Source organism: Phodopus roborovskii, unplaced genomic scaffold (assembly GCF_943737965.1).
Source record: "Phodopus roborovskii unplaced genomic scaffold, PHOROB, whole genome shotgun sequence".
NCBI lineage: Eukaryota > Metazoa > Chordata > Mammalia > Rodentia > Cricetidae > Phodopus > Phodopus roborovskii.
The window spans coordinates 7,992,883-8,014,120 of record NW_026126434.1 but is presented as its reverse complement, the minus strand read 5'-3'; the positions used below and the strand labels follow the sequence as shown (position 1 = coordinate 8,014,120).

Here is a 21,238-nt window from a genome sequence, read left to right as displayed (position 1 = left end):
GTACATGAAGTACTTTATCCACTGAGCCTCTGTGGGAAGCAGAGGAAGCTCTGGGTAAATGAAGTCCTGAGTGTGTGCTATTGACATGTCAGGGACCCCAATGTTTCAGTCCCATGGTGGTGAAAATGCCTTCCCTGGGTGAGGCTGAGAGGGTTGCTAAGCCTTTTTCTGGTCTGAAGGCTGACAGTATATATAGAAAATGTCTACTGAGTATCCCCACCCCCCTGCTGCCATGTTTATGACCTGAATACTACTTCCCTGTAGACTGCTCCCACCAAGACAGGCTAAGCCTGCTTCATTGTTCAGCTGTATATAATAACCCTGCCTTCTTGTTTATCTGTATGTAATAACTCCTCTTGAGCTGTATACAATACCTCCCTATTTAACTACTTATAATGAATGTGTTGAGTTTCCAGGCTTCTCCAGCAGAGAGTCCTGCCCACAAAATTCCAGCCTTTTTGAATGTATGTCTGTCTTATTGTCATTTCTTCATTTCCTCATCACTCCTGGGTAGGATTCCCAGACCCAAGCTGTACAAAAGCTCAGGAACCTAGCTCCCTGACCAGTATTCCTTTAGTCCCAGCAAAGGAAGCAGAGGCAGGTAGATCTCTGTGAGTTCCAGGCTAGTCTGGTTTACAGAGCAAGTGCCAACACAGGCTCCAAACTACACAAAGAAACCCTGTATCGAAAAACCAAAAGAAAAATAAAAATTCGCTAAAGTCTATTTGAGTGAGTTAGTTTCCAAATTTCTCATCAATCCTAAAAAGAAAGAAAAGCTACTTTTGGATCCTAACTTCAAGATGACCAAAACCAGAAGGAACAATGGCTGTGCCAAAAAGATCATAGCCATTTCCTCCCAAAGCATGCCCAAGGATATTCAGAACACTGCCAAGGCCAGTGCCATCAGGACACTTCTGAAGCAAGTGTCTTCCGTGCTTATGTGCTTCTCTGTGTTAAGCTGTATTACTTCATGAGCTGTGTATTCATGGCAAGGCAGGCAGGGACTGATTTCATGAAGCCTGGAAGGACAAACAGAATGCCCAACCTCAACTTAGACCTGCTGGTGCTGCCTTGCCAACTCCACAACCCCATGTAAAGAGCTGGCTTTGAGGAGAGAAGAAAAACCATCTGAGAAAAATAGAGAGAGAGAGAGGGAGAGAGGAAGAGGAGGCTCTTTGAAGTGATACTTCGATGTCAGATATATGTGTAAATTAAATTTCTACAGTTGAAAAAATAAGTAACCAGTCAGCCTGGCCCAAGAGAGTCCCTAGTTGTTGTTGTTTTTGTTTGTTTTTCTTTTTGTAAGAAGGGATCTCACTGTGTAACTCTGGCTGGCCTGAAACTTGCTATATAAACCAGGCTAGTCTCAAACACACAGCCTTGCCTCCTGACTGCCATGAGAAAGAAGTGTGCCCCCATGCCTGGCTTGTTGTTCTTATTGACTAAAACAAAAATACCGATATTTACTCCTTTTTATGGGGGTGGGGAGCAGCTAAGGTTGTTTGATTGCTCAAGACAAGGTCTCATGAAGCCCATACTTCCTTTCAACTAACATACATGGTCAGGATAACCTTGAACTCCTGATACCCATTTCCATCCCTGGGTTCACAGGCATGAGCCATCATACCACATTAGGCTGATCTTTACATTTCCGAAGTAGTCTTATGAGTCAGGTGGGCTTCAAATTTAAGATTTCCCTGCTTCAGCCTCCAGGAGCTACATGTGTGTATCATCACAGCCACCTTCCTCTTCTTCTCCTTCCTCCTCCTCTTCTTATTTTAACTTTAACCAGGTACAGTGGTATACCCAGTACCTAAGAAGCTAAGGCTGGAGGATTTGTTTGAGCCTTAAAAATCTGAGACTAGCCCAGGCAACATAAAATCCCAGTTACTGAAGAGGCTGAGGAAGGCAACTGAGGTAACCCAGTAAGACCAAGAAGAGATGGAGGAGGAGAGGGAGAACAAACAGGAAAGGGGAGAGGAGGGTGGAGGTGAGCCTTCTATCCTTTCCTAAGGAATGCTGCAGTACTGTCTGAGCTACTGTGATAGGCCTCCAAGAGAACTAGGTCCCACTATCTTTCACATCTCAGTTAAGGGGCTTGATAATAGGTAGATGGATTCAATCAAGTCAGAGTCCTAAAAGCCAACAGCTTGTTCCTGCTGTAATCACAGGTGACAACTAAAGGTACAACGAAATGCATTATTAGAATTAAAGGTGAGGAAAAGAAGCCATAATTTGGAAACCTCTAAAAGCTAGACTTTAAAGGCAAAAAAAAAAAAAAAAAAAAAAAAAAACCAGCTCTGCCAAGACTCTGATTTCAGGCCAATGAAATCAATAAAAGTCTCCTGACACAGACCAGTGAGAAGCCTAAGCAGGTAAAGGTGCTGGCAAGTCTAAACCTGGGCTTGAACCCTGGAACTGCTTGATGGAAGGGGAAAACTGACTCCTGAAAGCTGTCCTCAGATGTTCACATGTGTGCCATGGCATGTTTGTATGTTCTTTATAAATAAAGAAATGAGTTAATAAACAATTAAATTTCCAGATCACTCAGCTCTCATCTAAAAACAAGCCTGATACTGAAGACCCCAGCCTAGGCTGCCCTCCCTCCCCTTTCCTGGCCCACAGCTTGTAAACCAGATGAATGTGTGTTGTCTTAAGCCACTAAAGTTGTAGTAATATGCTACTCTGAACCAAAAAATGGGAACTTCTGCTTAAGAACAAAATTTGCCTATCAATTAGTACAATTTGAAACCTGTAAATGCATGCTTTAAGTCAATTTTCAAACCTTCAGTTGATAGTCTACTGTTAACTACTACAGATGAGTCAGGGCTGGAGAGATGACGCAGTAGTTAAGAACACCTGTTCTTGCAGGGACCAAGCTTTGTTTTCCAGCACCTCATGGTGGCTCACAACCATCAGTCACTCCAGTTCCAGGGGCTCTGACACCTTCTGACCTCTGTGGACACGAGGTACATACAAAGTGCACATACACATATGCAAGCAAAACATTCATCCCCATAAAATAGATAGATCTTATATATGCTTTAATGAGTGAGTCAACAAACCCATGTTGTTGACTATCATGAGCTGATTTCCATGTCAGCCAGCTCCCTCATTTGAAAACAAGCCTGTGATACTGAAGACCCAGCCTGGACTGGCCTCCCTCCCATTGTTCCCAGTACCGTACTTAATAAATTCCTCTTTACAACGCTGCAGGATCTCACACGTCTGCTGAATCTCTTGTTCACTTAAAAGCACCAACATCCCAATAGTTAGGTGAAGCTTTTTGGGATTCTGAAAAATGGAGCTGTCAACACCACGGTCCTGTCATTAGAGGAAGAGAAACAAGAAACTCAGCTCATATAGAAGCAAATAGCAAGAACCATCCCAGCAAAGCCAGGTGTGATGGAGCATCCCTTTAATCCCAGCTTTCAGAAGACCTTTAAGCAAGTGACTCTCTACTACAAGACAGCCTGGTCTACATCAGAAGTTCTGGGCCAGCTAGCACTACATAGAGCTCATCCCCAAAACAAACAAACAAAAATATATAACCAGGGTAAGTGGGTTTAACCTGTAATCTCAGCATTGGGAAGGCTGAGGCAGGAGGATCACTGCAAATTCTAGGACAGCCATATCTCAAAAAACAAGCAAATGGCTGGAGAGATGCTCAGTGGTTAGTAGCACCAGAATGCTCTTCTAGAGGGCCCAGTTTCAATTCCCAGCATATACAACCTGCTGCCAACCAACTATAACTCCAGTCTCAGGGGATATAACACCCTCTTCTAATCTCCATGGGCACTGAACACATGTGACACACAGATATACATGCAGGAAAAACACCCACGTGTGTGTGTGTGTGTGTGTGATTCAATATATAATCATGTATACATTCATATATATTCACATATAATCATACACATATAAACACACACGGACCTAGGCATGTTGAGCACTGGGAAGGCAGAGACAGATGAATCTCAATGAGTTCCAGGCCATCCAAAGCTATAGAATGACACTCTGTCTCAAAACAAAATCCACAAATAAGTGGCATGAATATAACTGAGAACACAAAAATAAACCCATATACACAGGAAATGTCTACACAGGGAAAAACAAAGGTGGAGCCTAAATTGTATATAAAAACTAACTCAAAACCTATCAGTGACTTACACATAAAGATAAGCCACAAATTTTTCAGAGAATAAATAAAACTAATTTTCTGTGACCCTCCATTTGACAACAGGTTCTTAGATATGACAGTAAAAAACAAATAGAAAAATATAGGGAAACTGAATTTAATCAAATTCACATATTTAATGCATTAGTAGTACAGAAGTAAAAGGAAACTAAACAAGATGGTGTAACTGTAGCCCCAGCACTGAGGAAGCTAAGGCAAGAGGATGATGAGTTCAAAGTCAACCTAGACTACACAGCAAGGCAAAGGAAGCAATGGAAGGAAGGGGATGGGGGGAGGGGAGAGGGAAAGGAAAGGGAAGTATTGGAGAGAAGAAGAGGGGAGGAGGGAGAGGATGGCAAGGGAGGGAAGAAAGGGAAGGAAGGGGAGGGAGGAAAAGAGAAGAGAAAGTAGGGTTGAGAGAGTGGAAGAAAGAGGAGAGTTTACAGAATGGGAAAGATATTTGCATTATTTGTTAAAGATAAAATATGCAAAATGGGGGTCAGGGAGATGGTTCAGAGGTTAAGAGCACTGGCTGCTGAGTTTAATTCCCAGCAACCATATGGAAGCTCACAACCATCTAAAATGAGATCTGGTATCCTCTTCTAGTGTGTAGACATACATATACACAGAACACTGTATATATAATAAATGACACTTTTTTAAAATATCCTAAATATACAACTCTTGAAATTAAAAAAAAAAACACACAAACAAACTAATCTTTAAAACAGAGAAAACTACTGGGCAGTGGTGGTAAACACCTTTAATCCTACACTCAGGAGGTCGACACAGATGGACCTCTGAATTCAAGGCCTGTCTGGTCTACAGAGCAAGTTCCAGCACAGCCAGGGCTACAAAGATAAACCCTGTCTCAAAAAACAAAATAAAACAAACAACTTTAAAAAATTAAAAGAGACTTTGATTCCAAAATTTAAGTTGAAGGACAAGTTACTGGGGAAAAGGATTTCTATTTTTGTTTCCACAGAAAATGAAAAGATGTGGATTCCTTCCAGACTAATGTGGTTTGATCACGCCAGACTGCCTGAAACAGAGTACAAGCTGATCCTACATTCAAAACAGCTGGACAAAACAGCCCTACAGACTACAGCCAGGATATCTGAATCTTCTTCGAATCCCCCAAGACAGCGCCCCTTACCAGCAGGAAGTAGTTTGGAAAGAACGATGCCCAAATTCCCAAATATTGTGTATAAATGTTTGTTTTCATTTAATTGGACTGTTATATAAAATTAAATAAAATTTAAAAAAAAATCAAAAAAATAAAAAAATAAAAAAAAAATTAAAAGAGAAGGTTTAATGGTATCTTCCCAAAGAGCTGTAATAATAATGCACAAAGATCTTCAACACCATTAATAATTTAGAGAAATAGAGAGCAAGCCACAATGAGGTACCAACTCTCAAAATAATGGAGAGGGGGGGAAAAATACTGACAAAGTTGCCAGAAATTGCAGCCTCAAACAATGCCAGGAAAGTAAAATAGTTCAGTTCAGCCACTGTGAAAACATGTTGCCAGTTGCTGCAAAGTTAAAGACAGAATCACCATGTAACCAGAGATTCTACTCCAAGGTACATGCCCAAGAAAATGAAAAAGGACCCAATCAGAAACATTTCTAAAGGTACTATTCACATAGCCAAGAGATGAAACTAAACATATGTGAACAAATAAATAATAAACAAGATGTGGTAGCCCACCTGAAGAAGCAAGTAAAAGAAGTGCTAACACTATACAATATGGATAAACTCAGAAACATGGTGTTAAATAAAAGAAGCAAGGGCCAAAGGGCCACATAATTAATAGTCCATTTATATCAAATGTTTAGAGTATGGAAAACAATAAAACTGAGGCTGTTGAGAATAAGGGTGATAGGGCAGAACTGTTAATAGGTATGAAATTTCTTTTTGGAAGAATAAAATGTTATAAAGCAATATACCACTGGCACTTGTGCATTGTCAATATATTTAACACTACTGAACCATTCCCTTTAAAATGGATAATTTGATGAGAGTAAGACAGGGACTAGAGGAGGCTTTTGCTACAAAGCACTGACTCTTCTCTTGGCCCTGACACATGTGTAATGAGGGGCTAAAGCAGGAAAAATGACCCACAGCTCTAGCTCATATTGCACCTATTTCCTCTATACTTGAAAACCTTAGGTCAGATTCTTGCTCAATTCTGCATGTTAATCACTTAACGAATGTGCACCTAAAGCTGGTAATCCTCCTCCACTCTGGATGAAGACACCAAGATAAGAGGAACAAAGGTATCTCCCAGAGTCTCTGGGACAACTGGAGTCCCTGTAATAGCAATCTCCAGACAAAGCCAGGACAGTGACAGACAGATCATCCCAAGATGAGGCTATCTCTCCATCCATGTGCCAAGTACTGATAGTCATCTCAGGGCAACAAAATTGCCTGCCCAAGCAATAAAACTTCCCAGAATCCAGGAGCCTGACAGAACCAGACATGGTTTCACCAAGTCTCTTTAGTTATAGATACCTCATGCCCCTACACAAATTCTTCCCCTGTAATATGTGAATATGAGGCTCCTATTGGTACCTGCCACAATGGGCATTGGAGGCTTGATCCCTGTCTTTCCCATGTAGTTAAGATGAATAAATTATTTCCAGGCCTTTCAGCTTTACATTTTCTGGAGTGGCTGGACACAATTTGTTGGGACTCCCAGAAGCCAGGCCTCTATGGCTGAAATCTCCAATAGTATGTAATTTTCACATACTATTTAGGGACTTGGGGGCAAAGCTTGGTAGTATAGCCCAAGCAGGAGGTCCTGGTTTTAATCTCTGGTACCCTAAATAAATACACAGCCCAGTAGAAGAAAATTCTCAGGAAAAAGAGAATGTGGTACTTTAAAACTTGTTTATTGTCTGTGTATGTGTGTGAGTTTATGTGCACTGAGTGTACATAGGTACCTGCATAGAGCAGAGGGTGTCAGATTCCATGGACTGGAGTGCAAAGGATGTTGGATCCCTTAAGCTCAAGTTACAGGTTGTGAACAGTCTGATGTGAGTGCAGGGAACTGAACCCTGGCCTTCTGAATAAACAGTGCATTCTCTTAAACACTGAGCCATCTCTCCAGCCCTGAGTGCACAATATTTTAAATGTAGGTTTAAGAAGGTAGAGGACACCAGGAGAGTACAGCCCATAGACATTAACTAAGCAGGGCTCACAGTAGCTCACAGAGACTGAAGCAGCAATCATTGAGCTTGTGCTAGGTCCTCTGTATACAAGTTATAGTTGTATAAAGTGGGAGTGGTGTATCTCTGACTCTTTTGCTTGCTCTCGGGACCCTTTTCCTACTAATGGGTGACCTTGATATGAGGGTTTGTGCCTAGTCTCATTGCATCTTGTTATGCCATGTTTGGTTGATATCCCTGGGATGCCTGTTCTTTTCTGAAGGAAAATAGAAGAGCAGTGGATCTGGGGAACTAGACAGGATGGGACTGGGAGGAGAAGAAGAAGGGATGGTGTGGTTGGGATATAGTGTATGAGAGAAGAATAAATAAAAAGAAAAAAAGAGTATTTTTTGACCTGGGTGTGGTAGCACATGTCTATAATTCTAGGGAGGGAACGACAGAAACATGAGGAGTTCAAGCCCAGCCCAAGCTAAATGTCAGCCAGTTTCCAAGAATAAAGAATATCTCTTTTTGGTCTGCCATTAGCTTTGTCAATTTCACAGCAACTGAGTCTCTCTGAGTTCCCCAAAGAATAACTTACCCTATTGACTTAACTCCACAGTAACACCCTCTTTTATAAACTGTAGAGGGCTCACACTGGGTGTGGTGAGGCATATCTGTAACAGTAGCCAGTAGCACTTGGAAAGCTTAAGCAGGATGATTTTGAGTTTGGGCCCAACCTTCTTTATGTGGTAATCTCTAATCAATATGGGCGATATAGTGAGATACCCTGCCTCAAACTTTTTCTGTCTTAGCAGATACTGCAATATATCCAAACATATACTTTGCATTAAACTACATTCCGAGGGCTGAATGTGAGGCTCAGTGGTAGGGCTTTGCTCAGCAAGTAAGTTCTGCCAAGCAGGAGGGTGAGTGAAAGTGAGTGTGGAGACAACATGTGACCACATCCAAGGCAGTCACCCTTCCCTGGCATTGGCACTGCTTACATTTCATTCCTTCGCCCCTGGGAAACACAAAAGGTGAGTATGATTTCTGAGCCCTTTTTAAATTAGAGTGCGATTTACTTCACATACAATGGGCTGCTTTACCATGTAAAATTTGGTGGTATTTAGCATATTCATGTGTATAACCAATAGGCTCTCCCTACTTACTTTTTTTTCTTGATAATTTTTTAATTTATATTTGAAACAAGCTTGTTTTACATGTCAATTCCAGTTCCCTCACCCTCCCATCCTCCCCTGTTCCCCCCACCAACACCCATCCCATTCCCTTTCTGCTCCCCAGGGAGGGTGAGGCCTTCCATGGGGGATCTTCAAAGCCTATCATATCATTTGGAGCAGGGCCCAAGTCCTCCCCCATATGCCTAGGCTGAGAGAGTATCACTCTATGTGAGAAGGGCTCCTAAAGTCCATTCATACACTAGGGATAAATACTGATCCATTACCAGAGGCCCCATAGACTGCCCAGTCCTCCTACCTAACACCCACATTCAGGGAGTCTGGGTCAGTCCTAGACTGAAATCCATGAGCTCCCCAGCTCTCCTTATTTTCAAAACCTTTCATCTCCTCAAAACACTCTATACACATTAAGTGGTCACTTCCTGTCCTTGAAGGCAAGCTCTAATGTGACTTGTGTCTCATTGAATTTGTTTATGGATCTGTCTATTCTGCATACACCACATGAAAGGAACCATTCAAAAGACAACCTCAATGACTGGCTGTCTTCAGTCAGCATAATGTCTTCCAGTTGAGCAATTCTAGTGTACCATAAAGGCACTTTATACCTTAACTAGAGTAGTTGTCATATTTAATGAACCTTACTCTGTAAATGAAAAACAAGAAAAAGAGGGGGGGAGAGAGAGAGAGAGAAAGAGATAGAGAGAGACAGAGAGAGAGATTCTACATAGAAGGCAAGCAGGAGGAATTCTAGCTTTGAATTTTAAGATCCATAATCGGATCCCTAGCCTAATAAGGCACCCAAAAGAAATGTATTTACCACACATAATTCTTGGTTTGCCTAGGACACATTGCCTCATTTTTGCCTTTGAAACAATAGTTAATAGATTTCTCATTTTCTAGGTGTTAATGGAGCCTGAGCTATTTTTGTATCTGATGAAGGAGTTTTATTATTCTACCCATCAACTCAAATTGCCTCATTTAATTTAAGGAGGTGATTTTAAGGAACAAACAGCTTTAAAACAGGGTGTGGTAACATTGCCTGTAATGCTAGCATTCACTCAAGATGCTGAGGCAAGAGGGCCATGAGTTTAAGGTCAGCCTGGGTTCCATAGTAAAACTGTCTCAAAGTAAAAGCAACAATCATCTCTAAACTGTTGAGGAAGGCTAAGTACAGGGCATCCCATTCCACCTGCTCTAACCCAGAGTGATACCTGCTATATTAGGAAAGGCATGTGATGCTCCCTATGTGACTCCAGTGTGTACAATTCTACAACAAATACAACTGGGGACCCTAGTAACAAGTCAAGAATTTCCTACAAACACTTGCAACCCCAACTTCAGGGGATATGGAAACAGGAAGATCACTGAAATGTGCGTACTTCCAGCCTAGCAAAGATGCAAGTCCCAGGTTCAGGAAAAGATCCTGTTTCTGAGGTGTAGGCATAGAAGGATGCAAATGGACACCCAACATCCTCATTTGGACCCCACATGAGCATGCTCATGCTCACACACAGATACAGACATGCACATACACATGAATAAATAAAAACAAATCCTCAAAAGACTTAGAGAAAAACCCCATTAGGTAGACAAAAGGCATAAACAGATACCACACACACACACACACAAACACACAAGCCCAATCCCAAACAGACAATGTGCCATTTCACTCATTAAAACAAGAGGAGCAATGTGAAGGCATAAGAACCACCTCTGACCATCCCAGCATCCTCACAATCAATTTCTACACCCCACCACGGTCACTGCCATGACCAAAAGAAAAGCCAAAGAGGATGCTAGAGGACAGAAGCCAAGGCAATGACAAGTTGTCTGTAAACCAGCTCCCCAAACCAGAACAACGCCTGAACACCCTGCACAGAAATGAGAGCAGATATCCAGCAGGAATGAGGGAAAATCGGACATACAGACAACGAAATATGTCAAAGCAAGCCAGGCACAGGATAAAGGTGCCAGGAAACTCTGTGTGTGTGTGTGTGTGTGTGTGTGTGTGTGTGTGTGTGTGCGCGCGCGCGCGCGTGCGTGTGTATGTGTGTGTGTGTGTGTGTGTGTGTAAGAGAGAAGTAGCATGTACATCTGACTATTTTTATAAGAATGCATTAATTTTGTTTTACTTTTTTTAAAGCTATGTTGTTAGTACACATAACATTTAGTTATATTTGGGGGGAGGGTTGTCACTAACAGAATGCCTCTCAGCTGGATTTATACTTTAAAAGCATCTCTTTCTGTTAGCTTTCAGACTTCCTCTTGGCTCCCAGGAAGAGAATTCCCTGTCTAGGACACATGAAAACACCTTATCAGAAACCTTGTGGGAAGGCAAATATCAAATTTTATGTCCTCTGATCCATCTCCACTCCTTTAAAATGAGAAATCCTGTGGTGGTTTGAATAGGAATGGACCCCATAGACTCATGTGTTTGAATACTTGGCCCATAGGGTGTGGCACTATTAGGAGGTATGGCCTTGTTGAAGGAAGTGTGTCACTGTGGAGGTGGGCTTTGAGGTCTAATATGCTCAAGCCATGCCCAGTGTGGAATACAGTTGCTTCTGCCGCCTGTGGATCAAGATGTAGAACTCTTGGCTCCTTCTCCAGCACATGTCTGCCCACACATTGTCATGAAGATGATGGACTAAACCTCTGAACTGTAAGCCAGCCCCAATGAAATGTTTTCCTTTGTAAGAGTTGCTGTGGTCATGGCATCTCTTCACAGTAATAGAAACCTTAACTAAGACTAACCTACTGGGACCTAATCACCCCAAACTGATTTTGATAGTACAATGGGTGATCTGAACTTGGCAGTGACATCATTGAGAAGATGTCCCTTAAAAAAAGACAGTGGTTCCTTTCCTAGACTTTTGGACTTCAGCAGAACTTAATATTTCTACTAGTACCGCCTCATAATTGAAAGTCACAATCAGCTCATGAAAAGTTGTTAAACAACATTTGTGATGTGTACTGTCAACCTTCAATCTAACTTCCCCTTTTCTGATCAGAGCATCAGATAATAAAATCACAGACTTTATCCAGTGGCTGTATAAAAATGATGACATGACCACTCCATGGTAAGGTTAAGGGGAAGGTTTTTATTATAGATATGAGAGAGAAAGAACAGCCAGGGGCATCTGGATGAGTCCAGAGCAGAGTGAGAAACAAGTAGACTAAACATGGCCAGCAGATTGGACCTGGCCAGAGCTATCTATAAGAGGGAAGAATAGCAGGGCATAGAGAATAGAGAAAAGACAGTCAGAGAAGCAAGAGTAGAGCACAGAGAGAAAGACAGCCAATATATGGAGACTAGCAGGGTGATAAGGAGAATGAGTGGCTGGGGCAGAGGAGCTTGTGAGCTGGAAGGAGTTAAGGGTAGGAGAGGAGGTGAGAAGGACTGCGTACAATCATGGACTTTGATGTGTGTAACAGATACTTGTAATATGAAGGGAACCTGGAGGCCAGCAGGGCTTTGATATACTGATAGGTGCCACAAGTCGACATATGTCCCTTCTGCCAGAAGTAAGGGAAGTGACTCTTTTTAGTAAATGAGAACCTGTTTCACAAGTTGTTGAGGAACACTGGCTTTTATCTAATAGTCAGAAATCCTTCTAGAGTCTAGGTTGAGCTCACTAGACTGGCTTTTGAAGTTTCGGGAACTGGAATTTCCTTTGGACCTAACACACACATGAAGAAGTCTCAAGTTTGACAGCTGTACACTGCAAACCACTGTCTGCCCATGTCCTGCATAGGAAAAGTCAAACACAATTTGACTTGGAGGGAAAAGTGAGGGTGGGGGTGCAGGAACTTAAGTAAGAGAGCCAGCTTCTGGAGAAAGGGAACTGAGGAGGAGGCAGTGCTCTGGCAAGGGAAGGGTCAGGCCCTGTGGCAACAGAAGCAACAACAGTCTGCCCTCCAACTCTGTGTCTGGTGTGAATTTTTCTCCTTCAAGAGCTCAAGAACCAAGACTTTTGTCAAACTGGGATAGGAGGGATCCAAGAGGATCTGGCATGATATTGGGCCCCAGGGTCTTGGTGGGCTTCAGGGCTAGAGGCTCCTCCTTGCTGCCCTTCTCCCTCAGGAAGCACAGTCCTGGGGAAGCTTGTTTATCCATGCAAAGTCACTGCATTTCTTCTATCTTTGTGAAGACGGGAGGGAACATTAGGCAGTGGCTCTGAGTGGAGGTCAGGGGAGAGCACCTACAGGTGTTTTTCATTGTAAGTATCTCTCAGTGATGTTCATGGGCGATCCCCAGGCCCCATTCCAGTGTCAGGCTAGTTTCCATGGAGAGAGGGTTCTGGGTCCCATGAGACCAGAATTGCCACCATGGGGATCCTTCAGCTGTTACACAGCTGCCCCAGGTTGGCAGCAGCACCAATGATGTTCTTTATTTCCACCCAATTCTGGCTATATCAGTGTGTCTTATAGACTCTCATTTAGTTAACAATAAATGCATTTAATAAACTACGAAAAAGAAATACTAATTAGAACTATACTGAATACTTCTTCTCACCTATCAACTGACAGTTCAAAAGCTTGACAATACACTCATAGTACAGACTGTGTTGACATGAGTGCCCCCATAGTGTGAGTAGAAATGCAAAATGCCCTATATCCCCAGCACTTGGAGGGCAAAGACAGAAGGGTTAGTTCAAGGTCAGCCTGGGATGTCCTGTCTCAAAAAGAAAAAAACCAAGGTGTTAGACCGAATTGTGTTAACCTACACCCCCCACACCCTATATCAAGGCTCTCACTCCCAGTGGGACTATGTTTAGATAAGGGGCCTTGAAGCAGAAAAAGTGAACTCATGTCATTGGATGGAGTTCAAATGCAACACAGCTGGTATCTTTACATAAAGAAAGAAAAATAAGGAGGACACAGAGAGGAAAGTCATATGCAATCTAGTAAGACATTTCACTGGCTTGCACCTGGGTTTTCATCTTTCAGATTCTAGAACTGTGAAAAAATAAAGTTCTCAGTCCACTGTATTCTGTGATACTGGCCTAAGCAGAGCAACACACCCAGTGATCCTATTTCTAGAAATGGATACTTAAAACGTATTTTGGAGGGCTTTTTTGTTTGGTTGGTTGGTTGGTTGGTTGGCTGGTTTTGCTTTTGTTTTTTTGAGACAGGGTTTCTCTGTATAACAAACAGCACTGGCTGTACTAGAATTCACTCTGTAGACCAGGCTCACAAAGATTCACCTGCCTCTGACTCCCAAGTGCTAGGATTACAGGTGTGCACCTGGCATAATTCTTTATATAGTTTTGACTTTTGAAAGTATGTTAATGGCATATATATTAAAAAGTAAATTAACAAGGATTTAACAGGAAGGGAGAAAACTAAAGCTGAAGACTAATTAAAGGGGGCAGGGGTACAGCTCAGCAGTATAGTGTGTCCTTAACATGCACAAAACCATAGTTTCTTGTAGCAGATGCCTCTCTCCCACCTGCCAGTTTCCAAATAACCACTCAGAGGCTTATAGGAGAAGGAGAGGTAGGCAGCAACTGTGGCTGCTCCCCTGCTTCTCTGATCTTTCAGGTTTTTACCAGATATCAGACTCCCAATTTTTTTATTGGTAAGATTAATTAGATTAATGCTTCAGTTTCTCTCTCAACAACAACACATAATGGGGGAGAAGAAGTCAAATGAACACCAGGTTCACACTAAAACAAATTCTGAATACTTTTTCTCTCATCTTTTTGCAACAGGGTTTCATGGGACAGTCCAGGTTACCTAAGACTACACAGCCCAGCATACCCCCCCCAATACTCCCAGCCTCCTTCCCTCAAGCCCACAGGATGGGGAACTCTACCATTGGCTGATAGCTCTGAAACAACCAAAACAAACCCTTTCCTTCCTGTCCCTTTTAAAAAGTTTTTATTTATTATTTAAATTATTACACTGTGTGTGTGTGTGTGTGTGTGTACACATGTTCAAGCCACAACACACATGTATGGGGGTCAAAGGGCATCTTTTGGGAATCAGTTGTCTCCTTCCACCATATGGGTTCCAGGGACTGAACTTGATTCAGCAGACTTGGTAGCTGAGCCATCTCGACAGCCCCATTACATTGTTTTTTTTTTTTTTTTTTTTTTTTGTTTTTGTTTTTTTTTTTTTGTTTTGTTTTGTTTTGTTTTGTTTTGTTTTTATTTTATTTTATCAAGTATTTTGTCATAGCAACAGAAAAGGTAATGGAGTCACCTTACCCTCAAGAGACTACCACTTCTATCAGCTTGGGTTTACTTGACAAGGAAATGCTGAATACTGGGAAACTAAATACATGAAGTACAATAGAACATAGAACAAAGGAATATCTCAAGGTTACATGAACTCAAGTCTTTATGGTAATTTTGAGTCATGAGGTCATCCTGTCTTTAACTCTACTGGAAATTCATAAGTAACCTTACTGGGAAGTCTTTTAATGAGCAGAAAAACACTAAATTTTACCCTGCTTAGCACTGTCATCTACCAAAATAAATATGTAAATAAGTAAAACTAAGCCAACCATATCTTTTACAGAATGGTCTAAATTTAATATAAGATCAAACAATCTTAAAAGACAGTGATATAAATCTCTAGGGCCATTGTTTCCCTTTGCTCGGAATATATACTCCTACTTCAAGCCTGTTCATTGAAACAAATCAAGACCAACATCAAGTTCTTTACTCCAGGGTTTAATTACACTGGGCCCTGCTCCAAGTCTGCCATTATTTGTAGCTGAAACTGTTCTGCTCCATTAGGTTGGCCACCCAGGCTGGCGCCTGAAAATTCTAACGGTATTGACCTTCCACCCAGGAGAGGCAAACGGGTGAAATAACAGGAATTTCCTGAGGCAGTTTTGTCTGGATAAAAATAAGCATGCTTCTTTATGGAAAAGTCACATCTCTGAGCTTCAGTTTCTTTATGGGTCACACAGGGTCTCACAAAACAAACCTAAAGCAGCCTCCATCAGAGTCATGTTTAAGCCTGAGTCAGAGTTTAGAGCCCCCAGTCACAGTCTTAACTCGGCACTAAAGTGCAGCTGTAGTTTCCCACTAGCAGCCACATCATCCTCACAGGGTTTTGCTGATTTCACTTTATTTTAGATCCTAGGAACTGAACTGAGGGTCTCTCACATGTTAGGCAAGCATTCTACCACTAAGCTATATACCCAGCCTTTTTTTATTTTGAGACAGAATTTTGCTAAGTGACTCAGGCTGCACTTTACCACATATAGCTATAGCCCAGCTAGGCTTTGCATTTGCCACCATCCTGTCTCAGCATCCCAAGTAGCTCAGATGACACGTGTGCAGCATCACACCCTCTGGCCCATCTCATTTCCGGTCTAGTGCTCCAGGAAATGCTGGCAATGTAACTCAAAAACTGACAAGCTTGAAGGAAAGGCATGAAGAGAGTACAAAGGATTACCCCACCGTAGGGCATTCTTTCTGCTTTCTTAACATTCAAATCACACAAGCCATCACCCAGATGCATCTGCCAGAGTGTCTGTAAGCAGACAGGAAGTCTCTCTTCAGACATGGACCTACAAGGTCATCCTTATTCCATGGTGACTAAGAAACAAAATCAGCAGATTCTGATCATTCTGATCACTGTATTCTGCCTTGACAGTAGATGCTGACTACCAGGGACCAAAAAAAAAAAAAAAATCATCATCATCAAACTACATATGTCAGCAGCTTCAGGAGTTACAAAGGCTCAGGCCTTACTCCAGAATATGTCTCAGGTCCTAACTCCACTGTTACCAACCCACTATTGCTAGACAAGTCACATTACTTTTCTAAGCTTCAGTTTCCCTTCTATGAAGTAGGAGAGATCACCTACCTTACCTCTAAGTCAAAGACCCTATAAAGTATCCCACAGGAAGTCCATAAATAAGGAAAGCTGCTCAGAAAACAGGCATCTGTGGAGGACTCACCAGTTCACTTCCTGATGCTCTGTACAAACGGAAAGGAAATAAACATGGAGGCCTGTCCTTCTGTTCATTGTATTATTATTTTGTGGCAAAATCCCATTGAAGCACTTCTGGGGAAATGATACAAACTTCACTAACATATGAAGTTATCTAAATGAGGCAGAGTGGTGAGTGTTTGGATTTGCAACCAGACAAACCAGGTTCAAGGTCTAACTGCCAGCTATCAGTAGCCTATCACCGAGCTGCTCTGAAACCTAGCTCATGGTCTGTGATACCTCCATCTCAGGTCCATTCTGGAGGTTAAGTGACATTTATATGGAGTCTCTGACACACAGCAGCATGGAATAAATACAGAATGCCTCCTGCTTTCTACACGACTAGGCAACACTAAACAAACCAGATCTATGTTCCCTGTTCTAGCAGCACTGGAAACTAAACGAGGCTCTGCTGAGTCATTCCCATTATTCCTTTAGAGTGTTCAGGAAAACTGACTTTCATTTAAGAGCCTCTATGGGTTATTAATGAAATAGCTTGTTAAGTCACATACACTGACTCTTCTGGCCTATAAAGCCTCTCTATTCAGACTTGCTGAGAAAGTAGAGAGGTTCTACTAAGAAAGAACAGCCAAGCTTCAAAGGCTCCTTACATGAGCAATGCTTCTAGAACCAACATCAATTCCCAAAGACAAACACTGATGACTAGTGATAGTGCTGCAGGTGGATCCTCAGCTTTGGCTTTGACTCTCCCCCTACCCCCACACTCCCTTCAGCAGAGCTGGGGATGGAACTCAGTGCCTCAAGAACACTAGATGAGTACTCTAACATTCAACTACACTTCCGGCCCCTCAGGAGTCAATGACGTCACTCTTTCCCTCACCTCTATCTTTTAACCCACAGGATTATTGCAAGTCCTATTTGCTGTAATAGGTTTATAACACAGCATCTGACACTCATGTAGCACTATCTACATCATTGTCTGCTCTAAAATGAAGTCATTCTATTCGTCCTACCAACACTGTGACTCCAGGACTATTACTACCCCACTTTGGAGAAAGCCTATGAAACATCCCTGGAATACATCCCTCCCAAATATGCCAGAAACCCCAGCTTCTTTTGAGACTATATCAACAGGCTAACTGGTACTGAACTCTTTACCTCTGAAGGTGTCCTCCATACCACCTTCACAATTATTTTTCTACAATACTAAATTCACTACATTAGGTTTTTTTTGTTTTGTTTTGTTTTTTGTTTTTTTACAGGAGCTATGCAAATTAAGATTCGTCAGAACCTGGAAGCTATTTATCGATTGCCTTTGGACCCCTAGATCATTCCTGCCTGTTCTCTTTCCAGTCTCAAGAAACTCTTTATCCTCCCCTCAACACCTCAAGAATGCCATGTCCTCTCCAGATTGGCCTGGCAGAAACTCCTGCCCTTCCTTCAAAATCCTACATGTCACTGACGTTAGCAAGCCTTTTCTAACTGCTACAGAATCCCCTCTAGGAACCCACTGCACTGCTCTGATTGCATTCCATTTACAGTACCATTTCTGGGAGGAGTCTACGCCCTGACCCCAGTAGGATGTGGAATCCTTAAGGGCAGGGTCCACTATTAGTATAAAATACAGACTTACAATGTGTTATCTCTATAGAGCATGCAGTAGGCATTTAATAGAGTATATGAACTGTGTGAAATGTGTGAATGCTGTAAGTAGCTCCCTTTTCATCAGAATTGGAGTTTATGATTCTTCTTATAACCAGACCATCTTCATCTAAATCATTTCATAAGGTAACTACAAGTTTTCTAATTTCCTTAATATATAAAGAATTCTAAATGATGTTAAAGATTTTATATATAATTTTCTTTTTTAGTGAATAATCCTACTAGAAAAAAAAAGAAAACCTAATTAGCCGAGAGTAGGAGAACTTAGAGCCAAGAGTTATTTCAGCCCAGTGGCAGCTTCACACAATATGAAAATCATGTCTTGGGAGCTAAAACCGATTCAGGTTCTCTAGGAAGCCTGAAAACCCCCTGGTTGCTGCAGACAGATCTATAAGCCTCAGAATGCTCCACCACACAGTTTGAATTACTGTTTTTCATTACTGATGTGCTTTCTACCAACCCTGCTGTGAGATAAAGTGGAATTATAGCGGTATCACTAGCTACAGATGATTGAGAGATACACAGGGCTGTAATATACTTCTTGAAATTAGAGACAGTAAGACATTTATGAATCATAATGTGAGCAAGGAAGGCCTGAAAAAATAAGGTACCATTTATCTGCAGATCACACAGATGAAAATTACCTTATCAACGTCTGTGAGCAGCTAAATCCCACACTGAACACTCAGCTTAGGAAGCTAAAGCACAGGGACCATGGTGATAATGCCTACAGTCAAAGTAACATTTCCTACGTAACTGATGAGAGAAGGTAATTTCAGGAAACACTCTGCTAAAAGTAAATTTCATTTCCTTGGAGAGTGAAGGGTGATGTCAAGGAGCATACTATCAAACAAAGAGACAGAAGAAGCCACTTATTTCTAAGGAAGTAATCCAACAAAGTGTGTGATAGAAGTGTAGGATGAGGTTTCTGAAGCCCAGTATGGTAGTACTATAATCTCAGAATTTAGGAGGCAGAGTCAGGAGGATCACAAACTCATGATTATCCTTGGCTGTGTGTCAAGTTCAAGACCAGCCTGAGTTACATGAGACCCTTAGAGTATGAATATATTTGGTAACAGATTGTCTGCTAAGATAATTAAGGAAAAACTAAAATCATATGGATGGGCTCCAACCTGATGTCTAGAGCCCATATAAGACATTAGGACACAGAAAAACACAAAGGGGAGCCCATGGGAAGACACCAGAAGAAGATAGCCATTTGCAAGCCAAGGACATTGGTTTTGAAGAAATCAATCCCACCTAGTTATTTAGCTCAGATTTCCAGTCTCCAGGATTTGGAGAAATGAATCAGTGTTCTGTAAGCCCTCCAGGCTTTGGTGCTTTGTTATTGTAGGCCTACACACTCATTTACAAAAGTCAACTTGACAATGTCAACAAACAAAAACCAATTATTTCCATATAATAGTGACAGACAGTTGAAAACTGAAACAAAAAGAAAACTGCAATTTTCAAAAAGGCGATTTATAATACCATCATGAACAGGAAAAATTAAGGATAGCTTTAATATAAGTAAAAAACTAATGCCAGGCATGATAGTTCACATCTACAATCTAAGTACCTGGGAGGCTGATGCAGAGGATCATTTCAAATTTGAAGCCAACCTGAATTATATAGTGGGTTCCAGGCTAGCCTGGACTACAAACAAAGCCCTGTCTCAAAAAGCAATGAAGAAAGGAAAAGAGGGATTTCATTTTCCTATGTTTTAAATGAAGGAATGTTGATACCTTTTTTTTTTTTTTTTCTTCCCCATGTAAGAGTCTCATAATGTAGCCCTGACTGGCCTATAACTTACCATGTAGACCAGGTTGGCCTTAAACTAGGAGATCCCCCACCTCTGACTCCCTAGTGCAGGGATTAAAGGTGTGGATACCACACTGCTGATTCCACCCTGTCCCCTTTTAATGACAATGAAACTCTATCAGATATCTCAGGTGAGCTTAAGAGGAACCAAAATAAACTGACGTCATGCAGCCTCTGAGGATACACATGGTACCTAGGTGGACAAGTACAAGGTCCTCAAGGCTTCTGGGACAGAATTCACCTGACCTGGGATCACACATGCAGACTGCCACCAGAAAATGACTACAGGCTTTTAAAGTCACTGCTCTGTCATTCTAACACCAGAATGAAGCTCACTAAAAACCTCTCCCAAATAACAGAGGTAACAGTCCCTCACTTATTTCCTCTTTTATGTTGTGTACTTCCCCTGCTGCTCCCAGGGAATGGTTTGAAAGCAGGAAGGAGGCTATGTCAGTATGAAGTCTCCCTGAAAACAGGACAGAAGTAATTTAGGCTGACTAAGGCCAGCATGATGTTCATAGCAGAGAATCTCATTCTGGTAGAACTAAAGTAATCTTTCCAGTATTTGCTCCCTACCAGCCTATGCCAGGAGACAAAAGAAAAGCAAAAATATGAAAAGGTGTGCAGAGATACACACACAAAGAAACAGACTAGTCACAATGCATTTGTCTCACATGAAGAATTCATAACACTGAAAACTAAGTCTGAGCTTCAGCTACACTGGTATTTACAAGGACCAGAACTTCAAAACTGACCAACCTCACTGCCAGGGGAAAAAAAAAAAAAAAGTGATGCTTTGACACTTCATGATTCTGGTCTTGCTTTCTTTTGTCTTGTACTGCTGAACCAAACAAGTGTCTTGCCTCTGAATCATATCTCTCATGCCAGTACTTTTGAACTCCTAGCCCACTTTCCATTCCCAGGAAAAATGAAGTCACCTTGCTTTGAAATATAAATGAAAACTACTTTCTAACACACATTTGAGTATCTGACATACACATAAATCTTGTAAGAACTAAAAGCCAATTTACCATGGGTTATGTATGTAATCTCTATGATGTCCCGATTGTCCTTCATAGTTGTACAGTCTGAATCTAATCCTCATAGCCTCATTATTAATAATTCTCACACTGATGCACAAAAGCACCCAGTTTCCAATATTTCTATACCCACATATCTACCTCACTATATTTTAGCACCCCAAATCCAGCTTTAACAGGACAGCCTGAGCCAGGCTGTGGTGGCACATGCCTTTAATCCCATCACTTGGGAGGCAGAGGCAGGAGAATCTCTGTGAGTTCAAGGCTAGCCTGGTC

At 41.7% G+C, this 21,238-nt stretch overlaps 1 protein-coding gene across 6 annotated transcripts in view; it reads right to left on the bottom strand.

Moving 5' to 3' along the window:
- Nucleotides 1-21,238, bottom strand: part of Ascc1 (activating signal cointegrator 1 complex subunit 1) — a 79,644-nt gene that overhangs the window by 46,283 nt on the left and 12,123 nt on the right. For all 6 annotated transcript variants that reach the window (XM_051186766.1, XM_051186762.1, XM_051186761.1 and 3 more), the window contains one exon: nucleotides 3,188-3,324. In XM_051186766.1, coding sequence (XP_051042723.1) covers nucleotides 3,188-3,324 — 137 coding nt within the window. The remainder of the gene's footprint in view (nucleotides 1-3,187; nucleotides 3,325-21,238) is intronic.